The 25,438-nt window shown below is 41.3% G+C and overlaps 1 protein-coding gene across 1 annotated transcript in view; it reads right to left on the reverse strand.

The window, feature by feature from the left end:
- The window catches only part of LOC126175378 (gamma-aminobutyric acid receptor alpha-like), a 205,716-nt gene that overhangs the window by 21,526 nt on the left and 158,752 nt on the right, over positions 1–25,438 (reverse strand). The window contains exons 4-8 of the mRNA XM_049922149.1: positions 24,675–24,757; positions 17,325–17,459; positions 17,079–17,231; positions 15,034–15,194; positions 14,741–14,896 (exon numbers count right to left, since the gene is read on the reverse strand). Coding sequence (XP_049778106.1) covers positions 14,741–14,896; positions 15,034–15,194; positions 17,079–17,231; positions 17,325–17,459; positions 24,675–24,757 — 688 coding nt within the window. The remainder of the gene's footprint in view (positions 1–14,740; positions 14,897–15,033; positions 15,195–17,078; positions 17,232–17,324; positions 17,460–24,674; positions 24,758–25,438) is intronic.

Raw genomic sequence — 25,438 nt, forward strand, 5'->3', positions numbered from 1 at the left:
GTTATCGAATAAATCATTGCTTCCTTTGCTGATGGCCGATGAAGCTTTCAATTTAATTGTGCAATCAGCACACAAGTAAGTAATCATAATAAAAGTCTGACGTGGCTAAGTCAAATATTTTGGGCGAGAGAATTAATTTAATTACACTACACGCAGTAGATGAGCTCTGATCTTGCTCTTTGGAGATACGCTATAGCTATAGTTTTATAGTTATTCTGTTGAAACTTCTCACATTTTTATGATTATAGTGGATCTCCTTTCTACTTAAATTTAAACATCCTAGCTTTATTTATTCGCCTACTTAATCTATCTTGCTTCCTTAATTTCTAAGACAAAAACCAGAAAATCATGAATTTCAACTAAAATTTTAATTTGGAGATCCAGAATACTGTTTCTACTAAATTATTATGCAAAAGGAATCTAAATATAAATTTTTAAGTTTCTAGCTCTTTTCTGTTGCGCCAATGATTTTTACAGAAAAACATCCAAATTTCGAAAATGGTTAAAGTTATTGAACTGATATTCAACACATATTGATTTAGTATTACTCCTGACATGCTAGAAACGTTTCAGGTTATTTACTTGATTTTTAAAGTATTGCGCAACATTTATGACGTCAGAGCTAGTTACAGCGGACTGGCTGGCACACAATGGAAAGACTGATGTGAATTTTATAAGGCGTGAGTAGGCTGCTTCCCTACAGTATGGATGTCATGCTATCAAACAAAGAGTGTACAGCACCAGTTTTCCACCTGGTGACCGCAACTGGAACTAATTTTTTTCCATCGTAAATCGGATCTGCATAGATGCATTAGCATATCTACCAAGTGACGCTGCCGTATGACAATTACAGCCCACTTCTGTAAATAGCTGCACTTCAGTTATCTATAATTGCTAGGGAACAGCTGAAGACGTTATCCTCCAGCAAGTTAAGAAATACGTTCACCAAGATTGTCTGGAACACCTTCCACACCGCTCTCTTTCAGAAACCGGATCCAGATGGTACTGGGAGTTCTGATGCTGACAGACAACGATCATCCTGCCACCACTATCTAAACTACCTGCATGCTGGCTACTGGGGGGATGACCTGCATGGATGAGCTCGTGAAGTGGCAGGCCCCCTGGCCACATCACACAGGACATCGAGAGGACAGCCCACTCCTGTGGCACCTGTGCGTTGGCGCTGTCAATACTACCACAACTCTTCCCCGCCTGGCCAACCCCGCAGTGCCCATGTGGACTTCGTCTTCTTCTTCTAGAGATGCGACTCGTTGTCATTGACTCATTTTCAAAATTTCCTTGCGTAGTTCGAATGTCAAATATGATAGCAACGGAGACAGTAAGCACCTACCAGAAAATATTCGCCATTGTAGGGGTCCAAGGTACAACCATCTCGGGCAATGACTATCAGTTTTCATCCAGTATGTTCCAGGATTTCTGCACTTGGAACGGCACAACGCACCCAGTAAATGAGCCATTCCACCCAGTCTCCAATAGTTAAGGCGAGTGGATTACCCTCATCTTTAATTTGCAGACTTGGAAGATCCTTTAGTTGCACCCAAGGCCAAGATCCCAATACATTTCCTGGCCTCCTACTGGTCCACGCTGATTGAAGGTTGCTCTCTGGTGGAACTGATTTTTGGCTGCCGATACTGGACCCTTTGGGACCTCCACAGGCCTGAAATACATACATGACGGCCGAACGGCGCCCCTGATACTCGGTGGGCACAGGGGTATGGGCTTACACCTTCGGGAGAGTCCCTGCATAGTTACGAAATGTCAACAGAGCCACACACATGGCAGACGTGCACAGCGGACGCCAGTGATGCCGTGCTGGTACGGCACTCCAACCAGCAGCACCCACACCTACCGACTTCTACTACAAGATAACCACCACTGACCATAGACCAGCTCTATACAAATTTCGAGGACTGGAAGACCCACATCCTCAGGTTCAGCAACGCTGCAGGGGTATGGGCTTACACCTTCGGGAGAGTCCCTGCATAGTTACGAAATGTCAACAGAGCCACACACATGGCAGACGTGCACAGCGGACGCCAGTGATGCCGTGCTGGTACGGCACTCCAACCAGCAGCACCCACACCTACCGACTTCTACTACAAGATAACCACCACTGACCATAGACCAGCTCTATACAAATTTCGAGGACTGGAAGACCCACATCCTCAGGTTCAGCAACGCTGCAGCTGGTTCTCCACGGCATGGGATCTTTTCCGACCTCCAGCATCGCCGATTTCCAGCATGGAATTACAGACCACAACAATCCAGCATCAGCACCCCATCCCTCCACCAAAACCAGAAGACACAGTGACGCCAGACATCGAGATGGACAGCAGACATTTAGCTGGTTTGCCCACCAACACCTCCCCCTGTCAGTTTAGCGATCCCGATACCAACAGGGACACCTGGCCTTACCTGCCAGTTAAAGATGGGGTGGTGTAGACGTTGTATCTGTGTTACTAGACAGCGAGGTCCGACTCTTCCGGCGGCTAATAACCGGTAAGAGGGGCCGGTGGACTGTCACTGGTGTCTGGTCACTGACGTCAAGCGGTAGACGAAACCCGGCTGAAAGTCACTTCAGGTTTTGTTCTGCTCAAGTCTCCCATTAGACCGCATTTTCCTGACCTGGCTACTTACTGGATTTCAACTAGGCTTCGTTTTAGTGTAGTGTTCTACGGATTACTGAGGGATTTGCCTTACTCTGGAATCTATGGCTTATTCTCGTGGTGTCTTCTACAATTTACAACGACTGAGTGTGGACTGGAATTGTGAACTATCAAGTGATTACAGTGCATCCATATTTTCTGTGTAATAAGGAGTGTGTTCCACTGTAGAAGGTGTAAAGAAGGCACATTTAGAAGCCTGTTAAAAGATTATGTATAGTGTGAACGAAAATTCTCAGTCAAGGACATTCTCAAAAGAAGAACGCCTTCATCAAACAAGGTGAAAAAAAAACCTTTGTAAACGAGGTCTATTTGATGAGATTATTCCTTCTGCTGGTTTTTACTGTTAGTTTCACTTATCTTCAAGTGCACAACAGCCTGCTGAATCAAGACTTCAGAGGGAAGAATATGGGATGAGCGATCTGTGTTGGAAATGGTGTGATAGAAGGAAGGAAGGTTTATGTTTAACGTCCCATACACAAGGTGTGATTGAGACAGATTACAAGTATAGCTGTCCGTGTGTATTAACAGAGTAAATTAGAATAATATTGTGATATAAATGTAGTGAAATTATGGATGAAAAGCTCTCAGGTTATAGTGCTGAAACACCATGACGTTCCGACAAGTGTCATACTCATCTCCTGACGTAAGCCCGAGAGATGGGAAAGTCTATATTCAGGCGTAGTGTAATTCTGTTTGTAGTACGTTTATTCTTCTCTGTATAACGCGATGTATATTAATATCTGTTAGATCTATGGAAAAGAAACACCGGCAGGTGCAAAACGTTTAGTTCAAGCAAAGGGATATCCCTAACATCATTCGGTATAGTTGAAATGATATAATTGCCATGATAATATAAAGTACTGACAGGTAAAAATGCCTGAAAGACAGTCTATAACATCAAGGTTATTCTAGACAAAGACCTGGATGGTTGTCATAAACTAGTCGCTGATTCGCTGTCGTTTTATGGCCCTAGGCCCACAACGAAATATAACCGACCTATGGTTATTTAGAAAAAAACTACTCGATTCGACGTCCGCTTCTTCGCTTTGATATTATCAGCTTGTTTCTAACCACCCTGTAGATACGTAATACACAACTGATCAAATACTAGATAACACCTGAAGGTCTCGCTGCAAACAGACCTGAACTTATAGAATCAGATAATGCAGAGAAAGGTATCAGTGACCTTATGGCTGTGATAGCAATTATGACTATCGGTATTACAAGGAATGTTAATAAAATATTTTTGCTTAGCAAGGGAAACAGGATACAAATTGCAGAGCATCTAAGTAGTCAACAACAAATATTCAGCGATGAGGACGAGAACGTGGAGCACAACTAGAAAAAATTCAATAGCGTCGTTTAATATGCCTTAGACAAGAAAGTCTATGTTTCGAGCAAGGTCTTAAAAGATAGGAAAGACATACCGTGGTTTAACAGCCGTGTTAGAAAATTTCTGTGGGGAAAAAAAAGAGAGCTTTATCACTGATTCGAGAGACGTCAAATCCTACATCTGCATCTATCTACATCTACATCCATACTCCGCAAGCCACCTGACGGTGTGTGGCGGAGGGTACCTTCAGTACCTCTATCGGTTCTCCCTTCTATTCCAGTCTCGTATTGTTCGTGGAAAGAAGGATTGTCGGTATGCCTCTGTGTGGGCTCTAATCTCTCTGATTTTATCCTCATGGTCTCTTCGCGAGATATATGTAGGAGGGAGCAATATACTGCTTGACTCTTCGGTGAAAGTATGTTCTCGAAACTTTGACAAAAGCCCGTACCGAGCTACTGAGCGTCTCTCCTGCAGAGTCTTCCACTGGAGTTTATCTATCATCTCCGTAACGCTTTCGCGATTACTAAATGATCCTGTAACGAAGCGCGCTGCTCTCCGTTGGATCTTCTCTATATCTTCTATCAACCCTATCTGGTACGGATCCCACACTGCTGAGGAGTATTCAAGCAGTGGGCGAACAAGCGTACTGTAACCTACTTCCTTTGTTTTCGGATTGCATTTCCTTAGGATTCTTCCAATGAATCTCAGTCTGGCATCTGCTTTACCGACGATCAACATTATATGATCATTCCATTTTAAATCACTCCTAATGCGTACTCCCAGATAATTTATGGTATTAACTGCTTCCAGTTGCTGACCTGCTATTTTGTAGCTAAATGATAAAGGATCTTTCTTTCTGTGTATTCTCAGCACATTACACTTGTCTACATTGAGATTCAATTGCCATTCCCTGCACCATGCGTCAATTCGCTGCAGATCCTCCTGCATTTCAGTACAATTTTCCATTGTTACAACCTCTCGATACACCACAGCATCATCTGCAAAAAGCCTCAGTGAACTTCCGATGTCACCCACCAGGTCATTTATGTATATTGTGAATAGCAACGATCCTATGACACTCCCCTGCGGCACACCTGAAGTCACTCTTACTTCGGAAGACTTCTCTCCATTGAGAATGACATGCTGCGTCCTGTTATCTAGGAACTCCTCAATCCAATCACACAATTGGTCTGATAGTCCATATGCTCTTACTTTGTTCATTAAACGACTGTGGGGAACTGTATCGAACGCCTTGCGGAAGTCAAGAAACACGGCATCTACCTGTGAACCCGTGTCTATGGCCCTCTGAGTCTCGTGGACGAATAGCGCGAGCTGGGTTTCACATGACCGTCTTTTTCGAAACCCATGCTGATGCCTACAGAGTAGATTTCTAGTCTCCAGAAAAGTCATTATACTCGAACACAATACGTGTTCCAAATTCTACAACTGATCGACGTTAGAGATATAGGTCTATAGTTCTGCACATCTGTTCGACGTCCCTTCTTGAAAACGGGGATGACCTGTGCCCTTTTCCAATCCTTTGGAACGCTACGCTCTTCTAGAGACCTACGGTACACCGCTGCAAGAAGGGGGGCAAGTTCCTTCGCGTACTCTGTAAAATTGAACTGGTATCCCATCAGGTCCAGAGGCCTTTCCTCTTTTGAGCGATTTTAATTGTTTCTCTATCCCTTTGTCGTCTATTTCGATATCTACCATTTTGTCATCTGTGCGACAATCTAGAGAAGGAACTACAGTGCAATCTTCCTCTGTGAAACAACTTTGGAAAAAGACATTTAGTATTTCGGCCTTTAGTCTGTCATCCTCTGTTTCAGTACCATTTTGGTCACAGAGTGTCTGGACATTTTGTTTTGATCCACCTACCGCTTTGACGTAAGACCAAAATTTCTTAGGATTTTCTGCCAAGTCAGTACATAGAACTTTACTTTCGAATTCATTGAACGCCTCTCGCATAGCCCTCCTCACACTACATTTCGCTTCGCGTAATTTTCGTTTGTCTGCAAGGCTTTGGCTATGTTTATGTTTGCTGTGAAGTTCCCTTTGCTTCCGCAGCAGTTTTCTAACTCGGTTGTTGTACCACGGTGGCTCTTTTCCATCTCTTACGATCTTGCTTGGCACATACTCATCTAACGCATTATGTACGACGGTTTTGAACTTTGTCCATTGATCCTCAACACTATCTGTACTTGAGACAAAACTTTTGTGTTGAGCCAACAGGTATTCTGAAATCTGATTTTTGTCACTTTTTCTAAACAGAAAAATCTTCCTACCCTTTTTAATATTCCTATTTACGGCTGAAATCAGGGATCGCTGATTCCCTGTTCTGCGTTAACTTTTTCAAATAGTTCGGGTCTGTTTGTCACCAGAAGGTCTAATATGTTATCGCCACGAGTCGGTTCTCTGTTTAACTGCTCAAGGTAGTTTTCAGATAAAGCACTTAAAAAAATTTCACTGGATTCTTTGTCCCTGCCACCCGTTATGAACGTCTGAGTCTCCCAGTCTATATCCGGCAAATTAAAATCTCCACCCAGAACTATAACGTATTGGGGAAATCTACTCGAAATATTTTCCAAATTATCCTTCAGGTGCTCAGCCACAACAGCTGCTGAGCCAGGGGGCCTATAGAGACATCCAATTACCATGTCTGAGCCTGCTTTAACCGTGACCTTCACCCAAATCATTTCACATTTCGGATCTCCGTCAATTTCCTTCGATACTATTGCACTTCTTATCGCTATAAACACGCCTTCCCCTTCACTGTCCAGCCTGTCTCTGCGGTATACATTCCAATCTGAGTTTAGGATTTCATTACTGTTTACGTCCGGTTTCAGCCAACTTTCTGTCCCTAGTACTATATGGGCGTTGTGACCGTTTATTAATGAGAGCAGTTCTGGGACCTTTCTGTAGACGCTCCTGCAGTTTAGTATTAGCACATTAATATTGTTATTCCCTGTTGCATTTTGCCTACTCCTACCTTGCCGCGTCTCAGGAGGCGTCTTGTCGGGCCTAGGGAGGGGATTCTCTAACCTAAAAAACCCCCATGTGCACTCCACACGTACTCCGCTACCCTTGTAGCCGCTTCCGGCGTGTAGTGCACGCCTGACCTATTCAGGGGGACCCTACATTTCTCCACCCGATAGCGAAGGTCGAGAAATTTGCACCCCAGATCTCCGCAGAATCGTCTGAGCCTCTAGTTTAAGCCTTCCACTGGGCTCCAAACCAGAGGACCGCGATCGGTTCTGGGAACGATACTACAAATAGTTAGCTCTGATTTCACCCCGCGAGCGAGGCTTTCCGCCTTCACCAATTCCACCAACCGCCTGTACGAACTGAGGATGACCTCTGAACCCAGACGGCAGGAGTCATTGGTGCCGACATGAGCAACAATTTGCAGTCGGGTGCGCCCAGTGCTCTCTATCGCCGCTGGTAGGGCCTCCTCCATATCTCGGATGAGACCCCCCGGCAAGCAGACAAAGTGAACACTGGCCTTCTTCCCCGACCTTCCCGCTATTTCCCTACTGGACAAACCAAAGCTGAACGAAGGAAAATGAGCGTAAGGATATGAATGAGACATGCGTGTAGCGACTTCGAAAGTAAAATTTTGTCAGTCGATCCGACTGAAACCCAAAGAGGTTTTCGTCTTACGTGAAACCAGTAAGCGGTTCGAAATCGTTTATTCGGCAACTCAGTGACTATAAAGGCACCGAAACGGAAGATGATCGTGAGGAGGCCGAAATATTGATTTCGGTCTTCCGAAATTACTTCACCGCGGAAAAACTATAATACGGTCTCTCCTTTCAGTCGTCGTATGAACATCGAAATGACAGATACTGAGATAACCGATGGCGAAATACGAAAGCTACTACAATCGTTTAGTAGTGAAAAGGCAGCAGATCAAGGTGAGATACCTATAAGACTGTATAAGGAGAATGTGAAAGAACTTGATCTCCTTCTACGAGCATAGTAGCTCCCTGGACTAACGAAGGGCACCTACCGACTGGAAAAAGGCACAGGTCATTCCCTTTTTCAAGAAGGGACGTAGGACAGATGTACATAATTATGGGCCTAAATCACTGACGTCAATCTATTGTAGAATTATGGAATATGTTTTATACGCAAAGATTATGATGTTTTTCGAGAACAAAAACGTCCTCTACGAAAATCAGCATAGTTTCCGCAAACAGAAATCTTGCGAAACTCCGCCCTCCTCCTCCAAGAGATCGCGGAAAAATTGTAATGCGGTCCCTCCTTCCAGTCGTCGTATGAACATCGGATTGACAGATATCGGGATAACCGATCGATAGCGTTGTAGGCAACGGCGCTCAGGTTGATGCCGCGTTCCTTGACTTCAGGAAGACGTTTGACAGTGCCCCGCACTGCCGTCTAATGAAAAAACATACGAGCTTATCTTATCGAACCAGATTTGCGACTACGATCATGACTTCCCTGCAGATAGAACACAACTCGTCGCTCTTAACGGAAAAAAATCAAAAGCTGTAAAGGTAATCTTCGGAGTACCCCAAGGAAGTGTGACAGGGTCATTACTGTTTACAATATAAATAAACGATCCACTAGAAAGAGTCGGAAGCTTTCTAAGATTTTACGCAGATGATGGTTCACTATAAGAAAGTAGCAACGCCAGAAGGCAGTATCGATTTGCAAAATGACCTACAGAAGGTTGATGAATGGTGCAGTCTGCACCAGTTGACCCTGAATGCAAATCAATGTAAAATATTGCGCATATTTAGGAAATGAAAACCACTACTCTCCAAATACACTATTGATGACCAATTGCTGGAAGCAGCATATTCCGAAGAACATCTAGGAGTAACTATCCAGAGCGAGCTTAAGTGGAATGACCACGTAAAACAAGTAGTGGGAAGAATCTTAAGATTCTTAATGAAACGTAACTCGTTCACGAAGGAAGCGGCTTGAGTACCGTAAACCGGGTATACTTTGACCGTCGTGGTTACTTTGACCACTCACACACCAAAAGTTTTAAAGCTGTCTTCAGGTTTTCAGTTGATTGTTTAGATTATACTGTTTGGCGGTAAAATTGCATCAATATATGCTAGATGGAACCATGTATTGCCGATTTTCTTGCGCAACAGCTGGTGAAGCTGTTGCAACTTGAGTTGTACTCGAAAATGTGTTTAAATCTGGTTGCGCAAAATCCGTAGATATTTGCCTGGAAAGCTATGGGCGATTTGAACTATATCATGTATGTTATTTGATCAATTCTCGAAACAGATCACTTATTATTTTTTTGTTCCCATGCATGTATGTGTCAGTACACACTGATGTGACAAAAGTAATAGGATACCCCCCAATATCGTTTCGGACCTCCTTTGGCCCATCGTACTGCAGCAACTCGACGTGACATGGACTCAGCAAATCGTTGGAAGTTCCCTACGGAAATATTGAGTCATGCTGCCTCTATAGCCGTCCGTAATGACGAAAGTGTTTCGAGTGCAAGATGTTGTGTGCGAACCGAGCTGTCTATTATGTCCCTTAATTGTTTGATGGGATTCATCTCGGGTGATCAGGGTGGCAAAATCATTCACTCGAATTGTCCAGAATGTACTTCAAACCAATTACGAACCGTCGTGGCCCGGTAACATGTTTGGGAACATGACGTCCACGTGACTGTAAATGGCCTCCAAGTAGTCGAAATCAACTATTTCCAGTCAGTGATCGCTTCAGTTGGACCAGAGGACCCAGTCCATTCCATGTAAACGCAGCCCACACCATTATGGAGCCATCACCAATTTGTACTGTGCCTTGTTGACAAATTCCGTCCATGGCTTCGTGAGGTCTGTGCCATATTCGAAACCTACCATCAGCTCTTACCAACTGAAATCGGAACTCATCTGACCAGGCCGCGATTTTCCAGTCGTCTAGTGTCCAATCAATATAGTCAGAGCCCACGAGAGCCGATGTTACCAAAGGGACTTGCGTCAGTTGTCTGCTGCCAAATTTCGACGCTCTTTCCCAAAGGATACGTTGGTTGTACGCCACACATTGATTTTTGGAGTTATTTCACGCAGTGTTGTTTGTCTGTTGGCGCTGACAATCCGACGCAAATGCCGTTGCTCTCGGTCGTTATGTGAAGGCCTTCGGCCACTGCATTGTCAGTGGCGAGAGGTAATGCCTGAAAATTGGTATTCTCGGCACGCTCTTGACACCGTGCATCTCGGAATATTGAATTCCCTACCGATTTCCGAAATGCAATGTCCCATGCGTCCAGCTCCAAGCACTACCGTTCCGTGTGTGAGGTAACCGCCGAGTTGTGGCGCCCTGAAAATATTCTAAGTTCGGAGTTGGCGTGGCCGCGCGGGCCTCACGGCAGGCCGACCGCGTGGTGGCGGACATTGGCCGGGAGCAAGAGGGGTAGCCCCAGCGTGCGGTCCAGGCTGATCGCATGTCTGGGAATTCCATGTTGACGTTGTGACGAGGACTGTGCTTTGTGTCGATGAAGGAGATTTGCCAAAGATGGCGGACTTTGAAAACCATAATAGCAGACATTTCACAGTTCATGTAGAAATTAATAATAGCCAGAGGAATCTTGATGCCTTAAAAAGAAACATGTGGATTACCACTATTTGCACGACGATTCTGATGGTGTAATCAGATTTTCAGTATCTTTATTAGTTTAAAGTTTACTATGTGACTGTAAATTATACAATTAAAACCCAGCAACGAATTTCCAAAGTCTAAATGGTTCATCCGATTTTGTCGATCGACGTGTCTTTAGACAGCTATTAGTGTAAACCTAAATTGGTATGAATTACAGGCATATAACTTGAGTAGTACATGCATTATTGGAGATCAAAGTGGCTGATTACTATTAATCGCATCAGGCCATAAGTACTCCACAATTACACGAAAAACCGGTAGCAGCATGCTTATAAATATATTTCTTCGTCTATGTCTTCGTTTATATCCGATATATACTATTCTCGAAGAAAGTGGTCAAATATTTACTGTGTTTTAGAAAGCACAGAGACTTTAGGCTACTGGCCTACTTTGTTTCTATTCCTTTAATATACGTTTATTTAATTTGTTTATGTATTTAATAATGTGTGTTAGAGCGTGTTTATGGTGCAGCCGTAGCAATATTTATTTAATCTCAAGGTATTTAAATGTAAATCCAGTGTTTTGTTTGTGTTTCAATATGTTTGTGAGTGTGCGTTGGCTTGGAGAAATGGCGAGAGCGCTCCAGCCAGTCACCGTGCTCGTTGATAAAGAGACTGGATGGAAGTGGGGGAGGAGTGCTGGACAGGACAGAGGAGTGCTAGACGGGAAGCAGCAACGGGCGGGCGCAGGGAAGACTTGGGGAGAGGAGCAGTTTTGCGCGTGGTCGCGGGAGATAAAAATATTTCATAGTGCGGAATTGTGCACTTGCGAGATTTCTGTGGCTTCTGCAGTGAAAACGTAGTATGCGTTTAGAAGTGAATATCTCGCGAGCTATGTCGTTTTTCATAATTAATTACGTGAAGTAGGAATCTATTGTTTCTCTGTTATGCAACTTGCATTTTATTTAATTGCTGGACCATCGACACCAATAAGTGTTTTGCAGTAATAAACGTCATTCTTAAAGGTACTTCTGCTATCGTGCCAATCATTTAAAGTCGTTAAAATAGTACCTGCAGATTTTATATAATTGCAGTCTTTCATTTATAAATTTCTAGCTTACATTCAAAATTCGCAATTGCCGAGTAATAGGAAGCTTCGACCATTCGATTCAGGTGTATGTTCAAATTGTATACTGTAAACTCAGCAGTATTTGGCTTGTAATGCGGCAACTACGTATACTAGCCCCTACACAACGAAAACACCCAAAACTATTAATATTTCAACACTGAGTCTGAGGGTAAGTAGTTGAGGGCCATCTCATTTATAATTTTTAAAGCCCGCACGCGTTCAAAGTCTGTTATTCCCTGTGGTGTGACCATGATGACCTCGGCCACCTTTTCACATGAATTACTTGAGCGCAAATGACAGCTCCGCCACTGCATTGCCGTTTTATACCTTATGTTCGCGTACTACCGCCATCTGTATACGTGCGTACCTTTGTCACCTCAGTTTATTATGATTTCTGAGGTCATGAGCATGATTTTTCTGTTTCTTACTCTGTACACTAGTCATTGTTACCCTACGACTACAGATACACATTTGATTAAACCGTATTGATGCCAATGTCAGTGTGTCATAAAGGAATACAAACATTAACGGTCGCTATGCAGACAAACGCTCATTTGTAATTGTTAATTTACCTACAACTAAGAAAAACAAAGTCAGTCATATAGTGATCAAATAGTAAGCTTTTGTGGTTTAGGCAGTGATTCACGTATGACATATAACCTCATATATCTCCGTGAATAAGGAATGAAGTTTTCTTTGGTCGCAAAAGCCAGATATCGACTTGATAAATCAAGAACAGATAACCTTAGTTCTAACTACATTGGATGTTTTGAAACGAAGGTTTAGGTTTAAGACGGATGAAATTGAAGGTATTACGTTCAACTAAACTTGGAGCTATGTGTGTGGTACTCCAGCATAGTACCTTCCACTATATTTATAGTTTCGATGATGGATTACACTGTTTATGTACCGGACTAGGTTTTATTTTTCTTTTAGTCTGGATCAGTGTTTTTATTTTGAGGTGGTCAAAGTTACATTACGCTTTTGAAATACTGACCGCAAATGGAATAGTAGTTGACAGCAGTGGAGAAATTGTAGGCCGGTCAATGTATCCCCAAATCCGCGCTACCTCTGACCACCTTCAATTTTTTCTGTTACTTTCTTTTTCTTTTATGAAATGTATTGTACTAATTAATATGTAATTATTCCATACATACCTGTGTTCACTACCGTAAATAACATAGGAATAAAAAAAAACAGTCATGATAATCACATTTGAATCTGAAAATCGGTTAAAGTCTATCCGATTTACGATAGTGTTCATCAATCTGGGACCCTTACCAGCAAGATTGATAGATGAAGCAGAGAAGATCTAACGAAGAGCGGCGTGTTTCATGATAGGATTGTTTAGTCAGCGCGAGAGCGTTACAAAGATACTCATCGAACTCTAGTGGCAGACGATACAAAAAGGCCTGGAATTTTGAGAGAATGCTTTCCGGGAAGAATCTGACAAGATGTTATTTTCTCCCACATACATCTCGCGAAATCATCACGATGAAAAAGATCGAAAAATTAGAGCTAACACAGAGGTTTACCAACATTACTCTTCCCATGCGCTGTCTGCGAGTGGAAGAGGGAAGGGGTAATCAGTGGTACCAGGAGTACCCTCCGCCACACACCGTTAGGAGGCTTGCGGAGTACTCATGTATTTGTAGAAGGACCATCCTGTGAATTTGTTTAATAACCGACTGGGAATACTGCGAAGACTAAACAAAGAGCTCTATGTTTCTTCGGTCAACAAAAGCACGTGCATGCTTTGCAGGAATACGCACTAACATCAAAATCGACGAGAATGGGTAAAAACCTCGAAACGTTCGACTTCCTGTTTTCTTCAGTAAGTAGCACCCCACTGGTAATTTCGGTTATACATCGGTGCTTAGTACATCGTTTCAGCTTAACTTCCAAGAAATAGCAAATTCAGATAAATACATCATCTGAATAGCACATCTTCAAAACTTTGGGAAGTAATTGCGCCATGCAGTTGGTTTAAGGACTATAATAGAAACAAACTGTCACAACTTCGATAACTTCATAATTTGTACGATATGTGCACTCACCGTTGTCAGTATTTCACTTAGCTCTAAGATTGTGAACTGGCGTCTGCGTAGTACTGCTATGCGAGTATGTAAATGGAGGGAATGCTGTATCTTTCGATAGTTTCCATCTATATTTCGGAAAGCTGTCCTTGCTGTTATTTTTCTCAGTGATCTTTCCCCTTCTGTCTAGCCTTTCCCATACTTCCTGTAGTTACCGAGGTAACATCTGTGGACTCGCGAACCGTGTCATTTTTGACAGCACGTGGAATTATCCTGTGAATATGCGCATTTACCTGGCTGGAATGTTTCATACAGCCAGTAAGGCTGGAAACCAATCCACGTGGTTTAAATATGTGAAACGTAACTGAAAAGTATTCTGTGTTAAACGAAACTTGTAATTTTTTTGCCGGCCAGTGTGACCGAGCGGTTCTAGGCGCATCAGTCTGGAACCACGCGACCGCTACAGTCGCAGGTTCGAATCCTTGCTAACATATTGTTTGGAGGTGGAGGGTGTCGTAACCCCCAAGATCCCCCACCGTCCTCCTTTGGGTCCATGTTTGATTATTATCGTACACGTCAGTTCCTGTGGTTCTTTTAGGCTCCTTCCTTCATAACACATTAAAAACAATGTTACACTAGAAAATCGGCTTTAAAGCTGAAACGAAGGTCGTATGCAATAAATGTTTATGACTATAGTCAGAAGTGTCCATTATATAATGATAGTGATGTGTCAACAGGAATTCATAGACAAGTAACATAAAAATAATGGTAAATTAGAACTGCTGGTTTTCTATTTTATTTGATACTGATGGCCTACAGATGGGCCTTATATAGAGTTTCTGATTGCACTGTATGATGCACTAACGCACTGGCAACAACGTTAAAAAATTTTTCAACATATTGCCACAAAGTAATATTGCTGGTCACAGGTGGGTCCAGGTGGTTCGGTAGGGTGTTCTTACGTTGTAGATCGGGCAGATGAGCGAGCTGCGCCTGCGGCCGGTGCGCATAGCCGGACTGTTCTCTACCGGCTCCGGTGATGGCGAGAAGGTCTCTTCGAAGGGCCCCTCAATATCTTCCCATTCTTCTTCGTCCACGGGAATTTCACCGCTACCAACCTGAAGAATAAGAGGAACGAAGATATTACTGTAAGGAATGTGAGTCCACTGAATTGTTAATTGTGGGTACAATGCCATTGCAGCTACCAAATACAGTGGTTCTCAGATAGTGGCGTGGAGAGGACGAGCGCTCCCACCTTTGTGAAGTAGTGGACCCCTGCGAACTCGAGCAGGGTGGCTATGCAGTAGAAGAAGCTCATCAAGAGGAACCAGTCGAGCGCCGTGGCGTAGCGGACCTTCGGCAGGTCGGTCCGGCTGTCCAGGCTGATGGTGGACAGCGTCAGCACGGTGGTGATACCTGGGGAGGCCCAACACAGGGTTCTCAAGTTCAGGCACCAGCCCTAGCTTCTCAATATCTCAAATACAATTTTTGGTCAATCGTTTCAGCAGAGCCAAAATAACACTCTGTAGAAATTACAGAATGGAGTTTTGTCAGAAGTTTCATAGCGAAATGAAGGGTGGGTAATGGTCATCAGCGAGGATCTAATTTCGCAAAATAGATTTCATTATTTGAAACTAATTGGAATAATTGAGAAAAGCTTAATTAGTGCTTTGAGGGTTAATTCTTCCTTTCACGTTGAAAAAATAAAAAAAATAAATATCAAATTCCTCTTGATCTCTGTACTTTTAATAACAATACCGATCCATTTTGATATTCATTATATTTCGTGCTTTTTGAATAAAACCTGGAAATTTAAATGAAAGTGTTTGAAAACAAGAGAACGGTCAAAAGCTCGCGACGCTGTATGTCTAAAAGTTAGAAATAAAATAGATAAGAGAAATATTTGACGTGCCTTTGAATGGTACTCGAAATCATAATCCACCAGGCAAATATGCTCTACTACTTTTTTAAAATTCAAAGTTACACATTGAATTTTAAATTATCAATCGCCACTCCATTTGTTGTACGCGATTTCGAGGGTCTTTCACATGTTCCCGTAATCTATTTCATTTATTACTTTTACATTAATCCCTTCACAAAGCATTTGACTCTTCTTTTCAGATATTTTTTATCATGCTCTTCTATCAGTTTGTTGAAAAACTTTCTCTTCTGTAAACAGGCCCCCTCTTCTATACAACAGATACCGGCGTAGTCGTTATCAGTTATTCTAATGGGACGTGCCCTTTTCTGTGATAAGGGATTTGTTGGAATTCTACAAAAGGTGGTCAGAAACAGACCGAAATGCTTTTAAGGGTGTTGCGACGATTCCAAGTTAATTATCATTCAAGTTAGCCAATTAGTCCTTTGCGCACGCAAATTCAAGTGGCACGCCAGAGACGTTGTCGTCAAACTATTCTTCGTTTCGTTTCCGACAACCGAACGAGAGAATGATACAAAAATTGGACATGGGACGAAGTAAGGATCGAACCCGAGTCAAAGGCTGACAATCTCGTGCTCTGTCATCTACGCTATGACAGCAACTGTCGTTTCCTACAACCGAACGAGAGAATGATACAAAAATTGGACATGGGACGAAGTCAGAATCGAACCCGAGTCAAAGGCTGAACAATCTCGTGCTCTATCATCTACGCTATGACAGCAACTGGCACAAATTGTGTCTGGCGGGCACCTTGAATCTGCGCGCGCAGCCGGGGCACCTTGAATCTGCACGCGCAGCCGCCTAATTGGCTAACTTCAATGCTAATTAGCTCGGAAATGGCGCGATGTACCGAATTTTTTCTTAACAATTATGTCGCAGCACAACCTCCTCCGTAACAACCTTACAAGCTTCTCAGACTGTTTCCGACCGCCATGTAAATGTGCAACTGTGATGATTATGCAATATGTGGTTTTCTATGTCAGAAATAGTTATGACATTGAGCAATGTTAATCTTTTCACTCCGAGAAGGTAGTGAATTATCGAAACCGGTAATAGTAATAAAGAAGATTGATACAGCTCTGTTGCATGGATTTTATACGTGACAAAGTGCAAAAAAAATTATGCACGTTCATTGGGATTGACGGTCTTCTATTTGAACAATTGCTATGAGCTAAGTCGTTGTTGTAAGGTGTACGCTATTTATGTCAATAGGAAACTTTATATTAAATTCTGACCAGTAGCCTCTTATCTCAAAATAATCAGAATCTTCTACCATATGCATAGTTCTGACCCCAAAGGTTTGCAACACTTCACTACAATTATTTTGAGAGATATATCAGTACAATTATTATGAGTATTACCCAGTCCAACTCTATCACTAGTTGCTTCTCGATGTATCCAGAAGGATACCCACGAGAGAACCACTATCAGGATGCAAGGTACGTAGACTTGTATCAGGAAGTAACCGGTGTGGCGCTGGAGATTGAAGTTCACTTGGAGGACGGAGAATTCTCCTGCAAACAAAAAAAGTTTGGTGTCGGCCACTATCCGTAATGCTTTGAAACGTCTGAAACTCAGACGAATGTTTGTGAGAGGGTGTTAGCGACCTTCTCGCCGCTTGTAGGTGAGGTTCCTCTGCGGGTTCCCCATGAGGTCGAACTGGGAGAGCGCCATGCCGGCCACGAAGCTGACGCTGCCCTCCGACTGCCACTGGTACACCAGGTGCCTCGTCGTGTAAGCATCTGCAACAGCAAGTGTGTCCACGCTCTTTGCCATCGCTTCATCACATGCTTAAAAATTCGATAGGTAACATGCACTGGACATTTCTAAAAACGGTATTTACAGATGTTGTACAGACAAAGACAAGTATAAGAAACAGGTACGAAGAAACTGTAGGCAACAGAAGAAACATTGCAGCTGATCGACGAAACAAGAAAATACAACAATGATCAGGAAAAGATGGGAATACAGCAATTTAAGACACTCAGAAATGAAATGAATATGAAGTGCAGGGAAGCGAAAGGGCTGCAGATAAAAAAATGAACAATTCAAAAAAGAAGTGTCCGAAGCACAGATTTAACATAAAGGAAAGTCAAAATAACTTCCGGAGAATTTAATAGCAAAGGCGTCAACGTTAAAAGGGCAAAAGCAATTCCACTACTTAACACAGATGAAATAGCAGATATGTGTAAAAGGTACATCGAAGATATTTCGTATCTCAGAATAATCTGTTTAGGTTCCCGTACTGTTTGTATAATTTTGACCCTGAAGGTTTCACATATCCAGCATATTCTATTATATCCACAAAAGCTAGACAGTGACGGCACATTTAACGCACTCGTCTAAAACTGTGGTAGGACTGGGATCCGTGATCACTTTGCAAGGCGGTGGACATTACCACCATCCTCTCCTCTCTCATACTCCTCATGCTTACTGTTGATGTGGTCATCCATCCTAAGGCTGGTTTGGCACAGTAGTCTATTCTTTCACTTTCATCGCTTGTCACCTTTCAGCACATTTGCCGTATCGTATATTATTAATGACCTGCCTTAGGTACTGGTATCTAGGATTCCCACTGCAGTTATCACCTTCCATTTGTTCAATTACCGTTTTCACCAGTGATGATTTTCTGTCTTCGTTTAATTATATTTTTTTATTAAACGTTTCCTCTTGTTGACCGATTGCAGGACGTCTTCACTCCTTACTCGAACATTGTGTCTTTTTGAAATAAGTCCTATTGTCTTGTATAATCCTAGTTACTACGTGTTTCATGCATCTTATTTCTTTATCCATCAGCTTCCGTGATTAGCGAAAGTGTTTCAACTCTGCAAGAGGTTTGCCATGTTGAAAATTTAGCTATCCAGCTTGTTCATCTATTTCTCACCAAATTATCTTAGTTTTTTTGGTTTATACGCATATTATTGCCATAAGCAAGCGTAGCTACTCACAGTTTCGGCGATCCATCGAAAAAGTCTTTTGCTTCCTCATCACCAGTTCAACATAACAATTAAATATAAGTGACGAAAAATGATGATCTTGTCCTATACTTTTTTTTCATTTTGGCCTCTCCCGTCGTTCCATTAGTACTCACCAGTCCAATCTCCTTCGCACAAAACAGATTAACTTTTCATCACTATATCTGATACTACACTGACGAAGAGCTGAAAATACTCATATTTGCTTTCATTCAACATTAACATACGCCTTCTCCAAATCTATTAATATAATGTACGTTTTCTTGTCTTTTTTTCGAATCTGCCTTCTATTAATAGCCGCAGAGCTATAATTGCTTTCTATTGCCCCTGCCTCTCCTAGAACTGAACTGATCCTCTTCTGATCTACATTCAGTTTTTCTTCCCAGTCTTGGCTAAAGTATTCCTGTGGAATTTTTGATGCAATACTTCACTAATATTCGATACTGTTCATATTCATCCGATCCCCAGTTTATAAATCTCATTTACATGCTAATATAGTTTCTGCTCAACCGATTAGCCTTATAACCATGAGAAGAAAGCTTTTTAAAATACAAAGCAAATCATTTACTTTCCCCCAACTACCATCTTACTCCACGACCTAATTTTGAATTGTACCAATTTCTTATGGGCTGCTGTAACGTTTCTCCAAGTATTGATTTCATCTTCTCACTTTATTGTCTGCTTCAGCCAACTACGCATCTCTAATGACTGTGACTCTCATTTTATACTACTTAGAGAAACTGAATATTATTCTGTTAACAAAAAAATCAATGTTATCCTTCTCAATTTTGTAATCATTGCGTAACATCTGTTCACTATCTACTCTTCTTTTAAGTTTTCTCCATTATCAGGTACTTTCATTTCTGAATGACCGATATTACGGTCACTTTCAACCTTGTTCTGTTTTCGTTGTTTCTTCACTAATTCCAGTTAGTCATCCATCATTCATGGCTGGCTGTTTCATTTACCACGCTTTTTTACGGGAATTATATTGTTTTTTCCATACCATAACTCCTGAAAGTCACATTCTTCTTTTGTCATATGTTATTCCAATGCAGTCGAAATCTTAATTCTTTCGACTTATCTAGATGCCAAATTATCACCTGCTTTCTCGTTACCATATTATGTGTCAACTAAACTTCATTAGTACTGGGTTATGGTCAATTACGATGTCAGTACCTGGATAACTCTTGCAGTTCTTAATTTGGTCACTGAATCTTTTTTAACAAAGTAAGGTCACTCGGATATTTTCTTTGATCCTCTTACATGCCTACTTCCTTCTCAACGTGCTCTCGATAAAGATATTCGCAACAAGTAACACAGCACAGAATTCTATTTATACTTCTGCCATCTCACTTCACTTGCCGAGGCCGAACTCTCTCGGTATTTCCTTTTTCGTATCTTCACCGACAACTGCATCCGTTATGACTGTATTCTTGTCTATTTTAACATATTTGACTAGCTAATTAATATTATCACACATTTCTTCAGTTTCATACGTTTCTAAGCCAGAAACATATGTCTCGAGATTCAGCGGCAATCTTTTTGTAATCGTTTATGACTCATTAAAGATTGAGTAAACGAAGAACTCAATAATAAATATATTTTCTTCTTACGTCCTGAATTTCTGGAAATAATTTATTTTCAGTTGGTCATCAATATAAGTTAAAATTGTGCTGTTTGAAACTAAACTGGAGAAAGATCATGGAACATAGTGGAATTTTTTATTTAATCTGGCAAGAGTAATGGCTATAAAAAGATAAATTAAACAATTAGTGTGCTAAATAATACTGAATTTTAAGGAGTATAAGTGCAAACACAAGTTAATGAAATTTCAGGATAAAGAATGGAATAAATTAATCGATAGCCAAATGTTGTAGTATAAATTTCTGAAGAAAACAATCTCTGTCCGTTAGACCTTTCGTAATTGTTTGTGCAAAAAACTGAAAATAATAGTATTTAAAAGAGCAACATGAATAAGAAGTCTCAATTGTGTTGCTGCTACAATTGCATAGAAGATTACTTTTACTTCAGAAGCTGTCATTTCGTGTATGGTGCGATATGTTTTTCTGCTGCTATTTTGGTCCAGTGAATCAACAGGACTCGTTTTCCAATATTGTTATCGCTTTCATGTCGTGATTTGTAGACAGATTTTGATCTCTAACTGAAAAATAGTCTTTGTAGAGATGCTGCCAAAATCTTAGTTGGTGAAAAAGAAGTTTCAGTCAAGAGATTTTGAACAACTGTATGATTCCACATTGACCTAGCTGTACCGTGTGCAAGACTTCCTTAAATTTGCGTTGTAGAACGATAGTCCCAATATAAACGGTCTTTAAGAATAGGCACTACAACAGAATTTTGAACGATATCCATTCTTTATACTTGGATAAAAACAGAGGTACAGTGAAGAGGAACATGCTATGACACACAGATTTAAACCTGTTCAGCTTGGAGTGAAGATGATTTACTAAAAACAATCAAAGATGAAGCAGCTCAGTTTCAAACAATCAAATATAACTTAGTCACACCAGTGATTATATCAGACATCCGAGTGTAACGTAAATATTATGAACCACTTCTAGAGAGTAGAATAAGAAGCAGATTTTTTTGTTTTTAATGAAATGAGCATCAAATTATCTTGCACATTCTTATGATTTTTCTAAATAAACTAAGAAACGAGTGCAGGTATTTACAACCTGCTAAAAAGATAAGAATTGGTACAGGAAAGTAATGCAATGCATTGTTTGAACAGAAATTTAATTCTTGGGTGATATTGTGAATAGTTCAGAAGTTGAGGGCTTGGAGAATTTTATTTGAAGTTAAGATGTTGGCATGCAAAAGTGTCAAAACTTCATTTGGTATAGAATTACAAGTGTTTAAGCTATGCATAAAAGAGAATTCATAGAAATGATTCAACCCAATTTACTCATGCAAATATTTTAAACTGAATTTTCAAAAATTCTACTATACACATTTGAGCTCTCTTTACACCATTACATGTAACCTCTCAGAGCACCCTCAAATCTGGTACTCTGCAGTTACTAAAAGCATTCAGCAGCCAAGATCACATAAATATTTCTTTATTTAACACCGTAGTTGTACTTTATTCAGTTAAGGTATTTCTCAACAGAAATGTGTTGTTTGCATAAATCCGGGTGTATGGAAAGCTGAAGAATCTCACATTCTCCTGTTAACGTCACTTTCAAAATGAATAACTTTTCCCTCTTCCATACAAGGGAAAGATCACAATATCCAATAATTGCGGGTCACATATTACAATCGCTGCTGTAAATGACATGCACACATAAACTGGGCTCACATTAGAGGGGAGGTGACTCAGGTAGCAATGCGCGCGCGATACTGTTACACATATATTAGTGAAGTTGAGCTGCATATTAGAATCATAACCACTGTTGGCGGAGACCACACAAAACACCATCTGCTCAAAGTAGTTGGATGACTTAATGAGCACATTTAATACCCAATTGTAAACCAACAGACGTGTACATAAAAAATGAAACATTTGCTAAAAGTTTTGTTCAGCATTATAATTGCACCGCCACTGATTTACTTGCAATCAAACGCCTACCAGTGCAATGACAAAAGTTTTGAAAGACATGCAGGTGACGAAGTACTTCTGAACTTCATACTGAGGTATGAATCTCACGACTTAAAACTGATTCTACACTAACTGTGGATTTCTAAATAAAAAGAGCTTTCCCATATGAAATTAGTTTATCGAAACTTGTCTGGAACACTTATATTCGTTAATAAATATTGGAAGGATAGGAACACAGCAGTCAATCGCAATCCCACGGCCTTTTTGTTATTCTTGCTTATACAGGTTTCAGCTATAAATAGCATCTTCAGTACATTTGAGTGAGTTACCATCCAACAGACTTGCAGGAGTACCTGTCACCATATGACTTTACTGGTGTACAGGCCCTTAGAGGGGAAGGCACTTTTAATTGAAATTTGCTGCCTGATGCTGCAGTGCCTGTTGTTTCGGACATGCATACATGCATGCATAAAACAATTGACTCGTTTGAGTCAAAGATCAGAGTCACAAGTGTTATAATGTAAGTCATATCAAAAGGCATTCTGTGCAGACAGAGGGCGCGATGTGAAAACAAGGACTAAATCTGACAAGCAGTGGCAGAGAGGGGGGCTACACCTACCACGTTGACAGCCTGCGTAGCACCACTAAAATTCAATGGCTGCTAGTGATTGGTGGTGATGGATACGCAGAATAGTTTTGTAAAAGAAAATGTGCTGTTGTCCGATGTGATTTGTATTAAAGTACGAGGGTTGACTGAAAAATATTGCATCCACCTTCGTAGCTCTTCAACAGTTGGCAGCATTGGTATGCGGCAGGTATCGGCTTGTTCCGTAGCCTCTTCTCTACAGCTCCAGTCGGCGGGAAGCTTTAGCAATGAACGGCTGTGTTGTTACAGTGTAAAGTATGGAACCCTGCGCAGACGGTCGGTCAATGCGATTTAAGCAACGTGCAGTCATTGAATTCTTGACAACAGAAGGTGTCACCCAAAGGAGATTCATCAGAGAATGAAAGCAGTTTATAGTGATTGTGTTGATGTGAGTACTGTGCGTCGTTGGGGGAGTAAGCTTAAAGATGTCGAAACGGGAACATCCGACCTGCGTGACAAAGAGTTGGACGTCCTGAGACAACAACCACCGAGTTTCACAAGCAAAATTTTGACAGATTGATTCAGGACGATCGTCGTATCACTCAGAGAGAAAAGCACAATTGGCGTTTCACAAGTACGTGTGAGACACACTATTGCTTTGCTTTGCTATCCGAAGATCTGTGCACGATAGGTACTCCAGATGCTGACTCCTGAAATGAAAACGCTCAGACTTGAAATTTGCCAGGAACTCTTCTCGTGTTACGAGAATGCAGGCGACGCATTTCTCCATTCAGTTGTGACAGAAGACGAAACGTGGGTACACCATTACGACCCGGAGATGAAACGTCAGTCTATGCAATATCGACACAAAGACTCGCGCCAGAAAAAGAAGTTCAAGACGCAGCCCTCAGCTGGAAAAATCATGGCCACCGTGTTCTGGGACGCAGATGGTCTTATCCATGTTGATTTCCTTGATCGTGGAACAATAATAAATTCAGTGTTACATAACAACGCTGTCAAATCTGAAACGACGGCTAGCAAGGGTCCAAAGGAAAAGGTAAATGTTTTTAGGCAGCATGACAATGCCAAACCACACACTTCACGCGCCACCACAGCAGAACTTCAGAGACTGAATCTCACCACCGTACTGCATCCTCCATGCAGTCCACATTTAGCACCGTATGACTTTCATCTGTTCCCGATAATGAAAAACGGTCTGCGGGCACATCATTATGCCTCTGATGAAGACGTTGAGAGAACTGTGAGACTGTGGTTGCGGAAACAGAGTGTCGACTTCTTCCGTGACGGCTTCACAACACCTGTTCATCGTTGGCAGAAATATATCCAATTGGCTGGTGATTATGTGGAATTATTAAAATATTTCCACACAAACCCAACTAACGAAGGTGGAGGCAATCCTTTTCATTCAACCCCCGTAAATTCTTTCGTTTTTTGTGCACACATTGAACATGAATCTCTTACCAGTAGACGCACTTAACTAAGTATTCATTGGTCACCCTAAATCGATTAAACTTTTTCATAAATCATCCCCATGACAATTTATGACCACGTCAGTGCAGAAAAGCGAGAGAGTTTAAATGCCTCAAAGATCATGGCAAATGCGGTTAAGCAAGCGAAACCTGCCTTCTCATGAGTATCTGCATCACGAGGATGACACTGCAGGAGACAGACAGCTAGTAACTACTAACAATGGTGGTCAGAAACTACATGACACTCTGGATTCTACAGACAGTAACATGCACACCTTATTTTAAAATCGTTCAAACGTTTATTGAAGTTTATTTCTTAAAGACAATACTATTTTCAATATACTTACAGCTGCCAAGGATAAGAGGGCAAGATTGTCTGTCCATAGGGAAGTTCCTTAGTTCCATCGGACATTTAGCTTTGATAGTCAGTCTGAAAATAGAAACACATCTGCGTGAGGAAACACAAGAATTAAAAAACTTTTTCTGCGCAGATTTTTAGACATCATTTCTTCTTACAAACATCTATTAAATTGAAAATGATTATAAATAGCCTCAGTAGCACAACAGCATGGATCATGATCATTGTTACATTGACGCAGGTGTCATACTCATAGAAGAAGCCACTAAACTTTATTAAATCCACTTACCATCTCAATCACTCTTTAAAAGATCTGAATTTATGTTTTGATTTCCATGATGTTTCATTTTTAGGACCAGCCAGAAATCACTAATTCGATGTTATAATTGTTAAAAATCGTGACCTGGTAGTAATCTCCAAAGATTTTCCTATGCTCGATATCTTCCAAACTTAGGAACATTTTGAAAATACTAACTAATGCCTGGTCTCTGCTGTACACTGCACAGTTTAGTGCACTTACAACCGCTTTTAACCTTGTTGGGCTGTTCTATGACTTCCACGAAATTCATAAACAAGATAAACATATTCATGTAGCTCGGGGAAAAATGTGTTTTTTTTTTACTTGAATAGGCTTGTTGGCCTATTGTTGCTCTGATAATGGTACTGAGCTCTGTTATAAGTCTGCATCCCAACAATGGCCAACACCTGCTAAAACGAGGCGTGTTTTTAAACTCGGTAATGTTCTGAAATTCC

Source organism: Schistocerca cancellata, chromosome 3 (genome assembly GCF_023864275.1).
Source record: "Schistocerca cancellata isolate TAMUIC-IGC-003103 chromosome 3, iqSchCanc2.1, whole genome shotgun sequence".
NCBI classification, from domain to species: domain Eukaryota; kingdom Metazoa; phylum Arthropoda; class Insecta; order Orthoptera; family Acrididae; genus Schistocerca; species Schistocerca cancellata.